This window comes from Sapajus apella, unplaced genomic scaffold (genome assembly GCF_009761245.1).
Source record: "Sapajus apella isolate SASKATOON/1434 unplaced genomic scaffold, GSC_monkey_1.0 scaffold113, whole genome shotgun sequence".
Classification (NCBI taxonomy): domain Eukaryota; kingdom Metazoa; phylum Chordata; class Mammalia; order Primates; family Cebidae; genus Sapajus; species Sapajus apella.
Window position 1 is genome coordinate 3,067,003 of NW_022437053.1, and position 10,551 is coordinate 3,077,553.

General features: G+C 57.9%; 1 protein-coding gene and 6 non-coding genes across 7 annotated transcripts in view; all 7 read left to right on the plus strand.

The window, feature by feature from the left end:
- The window catches only part of LOC116537719, a 56,386-nt gene that overhangs the window by 37,396 nt on the left and 8,439 nt on the right, over positions 1-10,551 (plus strand). The window contains exons 9-16 of the mRNA XM_032260001.1: positions 28-95; positions 3,516-3,647; positions 4,032-4,076; positions 5,843-5,887; positions 7,156-7,287; positions 7,668-7,723; positions 7,863-7,980; positions 9,509-9,553. Of these exons, the coding sequence (XP_032115892.1) occupies positions 28-95; positions 3,516-3,647; positions 4,032-4,076; positions 5,843-5,887; positions 7,156-7,287; positions 7,668-7,723; positions 7,863-7,980; positions 9,509-9,553 (641 nt within the window). The remainder of the gene's footprint in view (positions 1-27; positions 96-3,515; positions 3,648-4,031; positions 4,077-5,842; positions 5,888-7,155; positions 7,288-7,667; positions 7,724-7,862; positions 7,981-9,508; positions 9,554-10,551) is intronic.
- Positions 157-238, plus strand: LOC116537790. Its single transcript, XR_004263338.1, has one exon. It is a non-coding gene; the product is annotated as a small nucleolar RNA SNORD115 (small nucleolar RNA).
- On the plus strand, positions 1,847-1,928 carry LOC116537798. The gene has a single exon (XR_004263345.1). It is a non-coding gene; the product is annotated as a small nucleolar RNA SNORD115 (small nucleolar RNA).
- Positions 3,705-3,786, plus strand: LOC116537807. Its single transcript, XR_004263354.1, has one exon. It is a non-coding gene; the product is annotated as a small nucleolar RNA SNORD115 (small nucleolar RNA).
- On the plus strand, positions 5,517-5,598 carry LOC116537821. Its single transcript, XR_004263367.1, has one exon. It is a non-coding gene; the product is annotated as a small nucleolar RNA SNORD115 (small nucleolar RNA).
- LOC116537808 lies at positions 7,343-7,424 on the plus strand. Its single transcript, XR_004263355.1, has one exon. It is a non-coding gene; the product is annotated as a small nucleolar RNA SNORD115 (small nucleolar RNA).
- On the plus strand, positions 9,180-9,261 carry LOC116537815. Its single transcript, XR_004263361.1, has one exon. It is a non-coding gene; the product is annotated as a small nucleolar RNA SNORD115 (small nucleolar RNA).

Sequence of the window (10,551 nt, forward strand, 5' to 3'; positions counted from 1 at the left end):
GGCGATGGGCCTGTGTCCCTTAGCCAGGTGCTCAGGCCCTGGTGAGCTGAAGCTCAGGCCCTTCCTGGCACCCTGGTCTCCTGCACTGAGCTATGGTGAGCACATCTGGGTCTCACTGGATGCATGTGTAGGGGGTGGAGGGTGGTGCCCTGGGTTGGGTCAATGATGAGAACCTTATATTGTCTTGAAGAGAGGTGATGACTTAAAAATCATGCTCAATAGGATTACGCTGAGGCCCAGCCTAGATGAGAATTTTGGAAGTGGATGCTGGGATTTTAGGGTCCCTGGCAGAGCCACTGTGTTTTGGGCTGCAGGCCTGGAGCCTTGAAGGGCATCTTCGGGTTACCCAACTCTGTCTCCACACTCTTCTGTGAGGCAGCTCAGACTCCCTGTGTGGGCTTGGTGTTGGCGCTCTGGTTCCCTGGGGTAGGACAACTTTCTGGGTCCTTCCTGAGCCCCGGTTCTTGCCTTGGGTCTTGTGTCTTTGAGTGAGCTCGTCTGCACAGGTGGGGCTCCCTGTCATTGATGCACATAGGTGAGTTCATTCTCTGGACATCATGAGCCATGTGTCAGGCCACTTGGTCTCACCAATGATCAGCCTTGAGGACAGGAGGGTTTCCCAAGGGAGCTGACATGAATCCCCACTGGGGAGGGATGGATTCTTCAGGAGGCCGGCTTCCTTGGAATTAGCCCCAGGACAGTGCCTTCCCTGAAGCTCTGCAGGGGTGACAGTGGTCCAGGCAGGAAAGGCTTCCTTCAGTCCCATGCAGGGCAGCTCCTAGCTGAGACTCACTGTGCATGTCTGGCCCCGAGGACTGCCCAGGCCACGTGACAGGGGCCACAGGGGCTCTGGGGTGCCACAGGGGTTACATGAGAGTTCTCTTTCTCTGGAGAGGGGTACATGAATGGGCCCATGGGGTCAGCCATGGAGATTCAAGGATTGCCCAATCATGGCCCTAAATGGACCGACCCTCTTGAGTATTGGGCCATCTCAGGGGCGCCTCTTTGGGCTTGGTGGAGGATGGTGCTGTTTCCCTGGGTATGGGTCAAGGTTGAGCTCTGGCCAGCGCCTCTTGGTGCTGCAGGCTGGCCCTAGACCTCATGGGCTTTGGGCCATGAGGACAGCTTGGGTCATGCTTTGGGTCAACCCTTCCTGGATGTCGAATGGTGGCTTCCTACGGTGGGAAATCCCCCTGTTAAGCAATCTCTTGGGAATTTGCCTCCCAGGATGCTTCCGAGCCGTTGGGTCACCTCCAGGGTATGTAGGGCTGGATGGAGATCCACAGGAGAAAGCATGTAGCCATGGGGCCTCAGGCTGCAATTTCCAATGTGGGCTTGGAGAGCATGCCTGGTTGGGTGCCAACCATGCCCAGGGGCAGGCTATGCAACTGCTAGGTCTGCAGTGGCACCTGGCATCAGGACCAGCCTCCTTTGTTGGGCATGAGGTGGTTGGTGGCCCTGGGGTGTGCCCAGTGGTTTCTGTCAAGCCCTGGGGTCATGTGGAGCAGCCGGCGTGGGCAGTGGAGGTCATCCTGAGGCCTGCAGTAGGGCACGGCCCAGGTATCTTGCCTGAGCCCAGTGGCCCGCACGCCCTGTCCTTCCAGGGTTTGGTGGCGGGGAGTGCCAATGCTGCCTCGTGTCCGTGACATGGATCCCAGCACATAGATCCTCCTCCTGTCCCCCCAGATGGTGAGCCTGAAGGAAGACTTGCGTTTGTCCCACTGTGCCCCGGCCAGAGGCAATGAGCCAGGTGTCCAGGCCCTGGTGCATTGATCTCCTGTGTGGAGCTGGTGAGCCCATCCAGGTCCCACTGGATCTATGCATGGAGAGGGGGCTGCACTGGATTGGGTCAATGATGAGAACCTTATATTGTCCAGAAGAGAGGTGATGACTTAAAAATCATGCTCAATAGGATTACGCTGAGGCCCAGCCTAGGTGAGAATTTTGGGCGAGGTCACTGGGATCCCAAGGTCACCGGCAGGGCCACTGTATTCTGGGCTAAAGACCTCAAGGCCCTGAAGGGCATCTTCAGTGGGTTCAACCCTGTCTCTGCACTCCTCTGTGAGACAGCTCTGGCTCCCTGTGCGGGCTTGGTGTGGGTGCTCTAGTTCCCCGGGGTGGGGCATGTTGGTGGCCCCTCCCTGAACCCCTCTACTCCCCTTGTGTCTTTCAGTGAGCTCTTCTGCCCAGGTGGGGCCTTAGGCATTGACTGGCATAGGTGAGTGGATCCTGCTGGGGTCATGGGTCATGAGTGTGGCATAGTGGGGTCTCTGAGTGTCTGCCTACAGGCCATGAGAGTTTCCTAAAATAAGTATTGACCTGAATTCCCACCAGGGATGAGTTCCCCAGAAGGGCTGCTTTCTTGGGAATTGGACCCAAGGAAAACGCCTGTCCTGAAGCCCCATAGCGGTGATAGTGGTCCAGGTAGGAAGGGTTCATTCAGCCTCACGCAGGGCAGCTGCCAGCTGAGACTCAGTGCATTGGTCAGGCCTCAAGGACTGCCCAGGACATGTGAGGTGGCCACAGGGCTCTCGGACCCTATGGGTGTCTCATGGGGGTTTTCATCCATAAAGAGTGGTGGGCAGTTGGGCCCATGGGAGTCATGTCACGGAGTTTCAAAAATTGCACCCCACGCATGCAGCTGAATGGAGACGGACCCTGTGGAGCAATGGGCCATTCCAGTGGCACCTCCTTGAGTCTACTGGTGGGTGGTGCTGTTTCCCTGGGGTTAGGTCAAGACTGAACTCTGGCCAGTGCCTGGTGATGCTGCAGGCTGGCCCCAGACCCTGTGGGCTTTGGGCCATGGGGACACGTTGGGTCATACTTGGAAGGTCAGCTTTCCCAGAGGTTGAATGGCAGGAATGGTGGCTTCCTAAGGTGGGAAGCCCCCTTGTCAAGCAACCTGTTCTAGGAATTTGCCACCTAGCTGCTTCTGAGCCATGGGGTCACCTCCAGGGTGGCGGCATCTTGGGCCCAAGGAAAGGGGAGCACACCATGTGTCCCAGATAGGTTGAGTGTGGCCTGGCTCTGGGTTTGGGAGGTGTGCAGGGCATGGATGGGGACCCATCAGAGAAACTATGTGGCCCTCGAGTCCCAGGCTTTGATTTCTGGTGCACACTTGCCCAGGGAGGGGCAGGCTCTTGGCTGATAAGCCTGCAGTGGCTCATGCCATCCGGGCCAGACTCCTGATAGGCCATGAGCTAGTTGGTGGCCATGGCCCTTGCCCAGTGGTCCAAGGGTAGCCCTGGCTTTGTTCAGGGCAGCCGTCAGGTCAGTGGAGGTGCTCTCAGGACCTGCAGTGAGGCGTAGCCGGGGCTTCTTGTGCGAGACCAGTTACCTACCTGACCTGACCTTCCAGGGTTTGGTAGCAGGGAGGGCCAAGTGTGCTCTGTGCCCATGTCTGTGATGGGTCAGTGTTCCACATGGATCCCATCACATGGGTATTCCTTACTCACCTTTCCTGCGTGGAGGAATGAGGCCCTATTTGGACACATGTCCTCCTGCTGTCCCTCTAGATGGTGAACCCAGAGAAAGATTTACATTGGGCCAAGTGTCTCTGGACCAGTGTCCGTTAGTCAGTGTGTCCAGCCCCTGGTGCACTGAAGCTCAGGCCCTTCCTGGCACCCTGTCTCCTGCACTGAGCTTTGGTGAGCCCATCTAGATCCCACTGGATGCATGCATAGCAGGGTTGGGGGTCTTCGGTTGGGTCAATGATGAGAACTTTATGTTGTCCTGAAAAGAGGTGATGACTTAAAAATCATGCTCAATAGGATTACGCTGAGGCCCAACCTTGGCTGAGAATTTTGGAAGGGGACCCTGAGATCTTGACATCCTTGGCAGGGCCACTGTATATTCGGTTGGAGACCTTGAAACCCTGAAGGGCATCTTGGCGGCCCCCAACCCTGTCTCTGTGCTCCTCTGTGAGACAACCCAGGCTCCCTGTGCGGACTTGGTGTCAGAGTCCCATTCCCTGGGGGTGAGGCAGGTTGACGGCTCCTTCCTGAGTCCTCGTTCTCCTTTGTGTCTTTCAGTGAGCTCTTCTGCTCAGGTGGGTCCCCTGGCATTGACTGGCATAGGTGAGCGGAACCTGCTGGCGTCATGGACCATGAGCCAGGCTGTGTGGGGATACCGGTTTAGCCTTTGGGACAGGAGGGTTTCCTCAGGGAGCCGGGGAATCCCCACCCAGAAAGGTTGGGTTTTCCAGGAGGGCCACTTTCTTCCCAAGATGGAGGACGTCTTCTCTGAAGACCTGCAGAGGTGATGATGGTTCAAGCAGCAAAGAGTTTCTTCAGCCCCATTAGGGCAGCTCCCTGATGAGACTGTGTGCATGGGTCAGGCCTGGAGAATTGCCCAGGCCACTTGCAGGGTATCACATAGGCTTCGGGGCACCACAGGGGTCATGCAGGAGCCCGTGGTCCTCGGTGTTGTTGCGGGGGTGGTGACTGAGTAGTCAGACCCACAGGGTCAGGCCTTAGTGTTTGAAGGTTCACACCCACCCATGGCCCTGAATGGGCCTGACACTGTTGAGCAGTGAGCCATCCCAGTGGTGCCACATTGAGCCTGGTGGGGGTGCGTTGCTGTTTCAATGGGGTTGGGTCAAGGTTGAGCTCTGGCCGGCACCTGATGGTGAGGCAGGCTGGCCCAGGGACTTGTGGGCTTTGGGCCATGTCAGCAGCCCACATCCTGCTGGGGGCCACGCCTTTCCTGAGTTCCATTGTAAGGATGGGTGGCCTCCTTAGGTGGGAAGGCCTGCTGTCGAGGGACCTTGTTGAGGAGTTTGCTGCCCAGGCTGCTTCTGAGCCATGGCACCTCCAGGTGGCGGGGTCTTGGGCCCAAGGAATGGAGAAGACACCATGTGGCCTCTGATTGGTCCAGTATTGCCTGGCTCTGTGTTTGGGCAATGAATGGGGCGTGGATGGGGACACATCAGAGAAAGCACGTAGCCATGTGGCCCCAGGCTGCGATTTCCGATGTACACTTTGAGAGGGTGCCTGGTTGGCATCCTCCAAGCCCCACAACTGCCAGGTCTGCAACGGTGCCTGGCATCAGGACCAGCCTTTTTTTGTTGGCTGTGAGCTGGTTGGTGGCCATGCGCCGTACCCAGTGGTCTTTGTGTAGCCCTGGGGTCATATGGAGCAGCTCGTGTGTGGAGGGGAGGTTATCCTGAGGCCTGCAGTAGGCACAGCGCAGGCATCCTGCCAGAGCCCAATGACTCACCTACCCTGTCCTTCCAGGGTTCAGTGTTGGGGAGGGCCAGGGGTACCCCGTATCCATGACAGGTCAATATTTCACATGGATCCCAGCACATGGGTCCTCCTCCTGTCCCCCCAGATGGTGAGCCCAGAGGAAGACTTGTGTTGGGCCTGCTGTGCTTGGGCAGAGGTTATCGGCCAGAGGCCCAGGCCCTATTGGAACAAAGCTTGGGCCCTTTCTGACACCCTTGTCTCCTGCATGGAGCTGGTGAGCCCATCTGGGTCCTGTTGGATCCATGCATGGGGAGGGGAATACCATAGGTTGGGTCAATGATGAGAATTTTATATTGTGCTGAAGAGAGATGATGACTTAAATATCATGCTCAATAGTATTATGCTGAGGCCCAGCCTAGGTGAGAATTTTGGAAGAGGACACTGGGATCCCAAGGTCACTGGCAGGGCCACTGTATTCTGGGCGAGAGACCTCAAGGCTCTGAAGGGCATCTCGAGGGGTCCAACCCTGTCTCTGCGCTCCTCTGTGAGGCAGCCCTGGCTCCCTGTGCAGGCTTGGTGTGGGTGCTCTAGCTCCCCAGGGTGGGGCATGTTGGTGGCTCCTCCCTGAACCCCTCTACTCCCCTTGTGTCTTTCAGCGAGCTCTTCTGTGCAGGTGGGCCCTTTGGCATTGACCAGCATAGGTGAGTGGGTCCTGCTGGGGTCATGGGTCATGAGCATGGCAGTAAGGTCACTGAGCATCCGCCGTTGGGCCATGAAGGTTTCCTAAAAGTATTGATCTGAATTCCCACTGGGGATGAGTTCTCGAGAAGGGCCGCTTCCTTGGGAATTGAACCCAAGGAGGATGCCTATCCTGAAGCCGGCAGGGGTGATGGTGGTCCAGGCAGGAAAGGGTTCCTTCAGCCCCATGCAGGGCAGCTGCGAGCTGCGAGTCAGTGCGTCGGTCAGGCCTCGAGAATGCCCAGGACACATGAGGTGGCCACCGGGGCTCCGGAGCCCTGCGGGGTCTCGTGGGGGCTTTTAATCCACAAAGAGTAGTGTGCGATTGGGCCCGTGGGAGTCATGGGGCAGTTTCAAGGACCACACTCCACCGATGCCCCTGAATGGGCCCGACACTGTGGAGCAATGGACCGTCCCAGTGGCGCCTCCTTGAGCCTGGTGCTGGGTGGTGCTGTTTCCCTAGGGTTAGGTCAAGGCTGAGCTCTGGCCAATGCCTTTTCATTCGGCAGGCTGGCCCTGGACCTCGTGGGCTTTGGGTCATGGGGACAGCTTGGGTCATGCCTGGGATCACTCTTTGTGGAGATTAAATGGCAGGAAAGGTGGCTTCCTCAAGTGGTAAACCCCCCTTTTAAGCAAACTATCCTGGGAATCTGCTACCCAGGCTGCTTCTGAGCCATGGGTTTATCTCCAGGGTGGCGGTTTCTTAGGTCCAAGGAAATGGGGGCACACCATGTGTCTCCGGATTGGTTGAGTGTGGCCCGGCTCTGTGTTTGGGAGGTGTGCAGGGCATGGATGGGGACCCATCAGAGAAACTATGTGGCCCTGGAGCCCCAGGCTGTGATTTCTGGTTCATGCTGGGACATGGGCAGGGGCAGGCTCTCGACTGCCAAGTCAGCAGTGGCGTGTGGCATCCGTGCCAGCCTCCTGTTTGGCCATGAGCTGGTTGGTGGCCCTGGCCTATGTCCAGTGGTCTCAGGGTGGCCCTGACCTCGTTCAGGGCAGCTGGCGGGGCAGTGGAGATGCTCTTGGGACCTGCAATAGGGTGCCTCCTGGGCTTCCTGGATTTGGTGGCAGGGAGGGCCAAGGGTGCTCCGTGTCCGTGTCCGTGTCCCTGACAGGTCAGTGTTCGAAATGGATCCCATCACATGGGTGATGGGTATCCCCCACTCACCTTCCCCGCATGGAGGCATGAGACCCTATTTGGACACATGTCCTCCTCCTGTCCCGCTAGATGGTGAACCCAGAGGAAGACTTGCGTTGGGCCCAATGTCTCTGGGCGTGTGTCTGTCAGCCATGTGCCCAGCCCCTGGTGCACTGAAGCTCAGGTCCTTCTTGGCGCCCTGGTGTCCTGCACTGAGCTGTGGTGAGTCTGTCAGGGTCCCACCGGGTGCATGTGTGGGAGGAGGTTGGCTTCAGTTGGGTCAATGATGAGAACTTCATATTGTCCTGAAGGGAGGTGATGACTTAAAAATCATGCTCAATAGGATTACGCTGAGGCCCAACCTTGCGGAGAATTTTGGAAGAGGACACTGGGATCTCGAGGTCCCTGGCAGACTGCTGTATTTTTGGTTGGAGTCCTCAAGGCCCTGAAGGGCGTCTTGGTGCCCCCCAGCCTTGTCTCTGTGCTGCTCTGTGAGGCAACCCAGGCTACCTGTGCGGGCTTGGTGTCAGAGTCCCATTCCCTGGGGGTGAGGCAGGTTGGCGGCTCCTCCCTGAGTCCCCCTTCTCCTTTGTGTCTTTCAGTGAGCTCTCCTGCCAAGGTGGGCCCCATGGCATTGACTGGCATAGGTGAGTGGCATCTGCTGGCATCATGGTCCATGAACCAGGCTGCGTGGGGATGCTGGCTCAGCCTTTGGGTCAGGAGGGTTTCCTCAGGGAGCCGGGGAATGGGTTCCCCACTAGGGAGGGAAGGGTTCTCCAGGAGGGCCGATTTCTTCCGAATGGGTCCCATGGAAGACGGCTTCTCTGAAGACCTGCAGAAGTGACCATGGCTCAGGCAGCAAAGAGTTTCTTCAGCCCCATGCAGGACAGCTCCCAGATGAGACTCTGTGCATGGGTCAGGTCTGGAGAACTGCCCAGGCCACCTGTGGAGTGCCACACAGGAGCTTCGGGGCACCACAGAAATCATGCAAGAGCTCTCAGTCCTCGGTGTTGTTGCAGGGGTGGTGACTGAGCGGTCAGGCCCACAGGGTCAGGCCTTAGTGTTTCAAGGTTCATGCTCACCTATGGCCCTGAATGGGCCTGACGGTGTTGAGCAGTGAGCCATCCCAGTGGCGCCACATTGAGCCCGGTGTGGGTGTGTTGCTGTTTCAACGAGGTTGGGTCAAGGTTGAGCTCTGTCCAGCTCCTGATAGTGCTGCAGTGTGGCCCAGGGACTTGTGGTCTTCGGGCCAGGTCAGCAGCCTGTGTCCTTCGTGGGGGAATCACGCCTTTACTGAGTCCCGGTGTAAGGATGGGTGGTCTCTTTAGGTGGGAAGGCCCACTGTTCAGGGACCTTGTTGAGGAATTTGCTGCCCAGGCTGCTTCTGAGCCATGGCATCACCTCAGGTGGCAGGGTCTTGGGCCCAAGGAATGGAGAAGACACCATATGGCCCCTGATTGGTCAACTATGGCCTGGCTGTGAGTTTGGGAGGTGTGTAGGACATGGGACGCACCAGAGAAAGCACGTAGCCATGGGGCCCCAGGCTGAGATTTCCAGTATGCGCTTGGAGAGGGTGCCTGGTTGGGGGCCCACCATGCCCAGGGGCAGGCTATGCAACTGCCACATCTGTAGTGGCTCCTGGCATCAGGACCAGCCTCCTTTGTAGGCCGTGAGCTGTTTGGTGGCCCTGGCCCATGTCCAGGAGTCTCTGTGCAGCCTCAGGTTCATGTGGAACAGCCAGGGTGGGCAGTGGAGGTTATCTTGAGGCCTGCAGTAGGCACAGCACAGGTGTCTTGCCGGAGCCCAGTGACCCGCCTGCCCTGCCCTTCCAGGGTGTAGTGGCGGGGAGGGCCAAGGGGTGCCCCATGTCCATGGCAGGTCAGTATTTCACATGGATCCCATCACATGGGTCCTCTTCCTGTCCTCCTGGGTGGTGAACCTGGGGGAGGATTGCGTTGGGCCCACTGTGCCCAGGCCACAGGCCGTCTGCCAGGTGCCCAGGCCCTGTTGCACTGAACCTCGGATCCTTCCTGGTGCCCTGGTCTCCTGCATGGAGCTGGTGAGCTCATCTGAGTCTAGCTGGATGCATGCTTGGGGAGAGGGTACTCTAGGTTGGGTCAATGATGAGAACCTTATATTGTCCTGAAGAGAAGTGGTGACTTAAAAGTCATGCTCAATAGGATTACGTTGAGGCCCAGCCTAGGGGAGAATTTTGGATGTGGACACTGGGAATCATGAGGTCCTCTGGCAAGGCCACTATATTTTGGGCTAGAGACCTTGAGGCCCTCAAAGGCCTCTCAGGGGTACCCAACCCTGTGTCTGTGCTCCTCCATGAAGCACACCAGGATCCCTGTGTGGACTTGGTTTGACCCACCTGTTCCCCAGGGGCAGGGCACACTGGGGGCTGCTCTCTGAGTCCCCATTCTCCCATTGTGTCTTTCAGTGAGCTCTTCAGCTCAGAAGGGCCCCTTGGCCTTGACCTGCATAGGTGAGTACATCCTGCTGGCGTCATGGGCCATGAGTCAGGCCGCGTGCTCTCCCCGAGGGTCAGTCTTTCGGACAGGAGGGTTTCCTTAGGGAGCTGACCTGTGTCTCCACTGGGTAGGGACAGTTTCTCTAGGAGGGCAGCTCCTTGGGATTCGTACCCAAGACCTTGCCTTTCTGAAGACCTTCAGGGTAACAGTGGTCCAGGCAGGAAAGTGTTCCTTCGGCCCCACGCAGGGCAGCTTCCAGTTGAGACTGTGTGTGTGTGTCAGCCTGGAGAAGTGCTCAGTCCACGCGAGTGTGTCACAGGGCCTCCGGGGCACCACAGGGATCACACAAGAGCTCTCTTTCCCTGGAGAGGGGTGCCTGAATAAGGTCATGGAGTCGGGCCATGGACATCAAGGATCGCACCACAACCATGGCCCTAAAAGGGCTGACACTTTTGAGCAATGGGCCATCCCATAGCGCCTCTTTGAGCTTTGTTGGGAGCAGGGCTGTTTTCCTGGGTGTGGGTCAAAGCTGAGTTCTGGCCGATGCCTGATGGTGCTTCGGGCCAACCCTGGGACTTGTGGGCTTTAGGCCAAGTGGGCAGCCCTCGTCCTGCTGGAGGTCACCCCTTCCCCATGGGTGGGAGGCTGGAAGAGTGGATCCTGAGGTGGGAGGGCCTGCTGTCAATGGTCCTGTCTCTGGAATTTGCCACCCAGGCTTTTTCTGTGCCATGGGGTCATCTCTAGGATGGCAGAGTCTTTGGCCTAAGGAAAGGAAAGGGTGGCCCAGCTCTGTGTTTGGGACATGTTCGGAGCATGGATGGGGACCCACCAGAGAAAGCACGGGGCCCTGGGACGCCAGGCTTCTATTTCAGGTGTGGCTTGCAAAGGGCACCTGGACACGTGTCTATCATGCCCAGAGCGGGCTATGCTCCTTCCATGTCCACAGCGGCACATGGCTTCTGGGTCAGCCTCCTCGGTTGGCCATGAGCTGGCTGGTGACCCCGGCCCATGC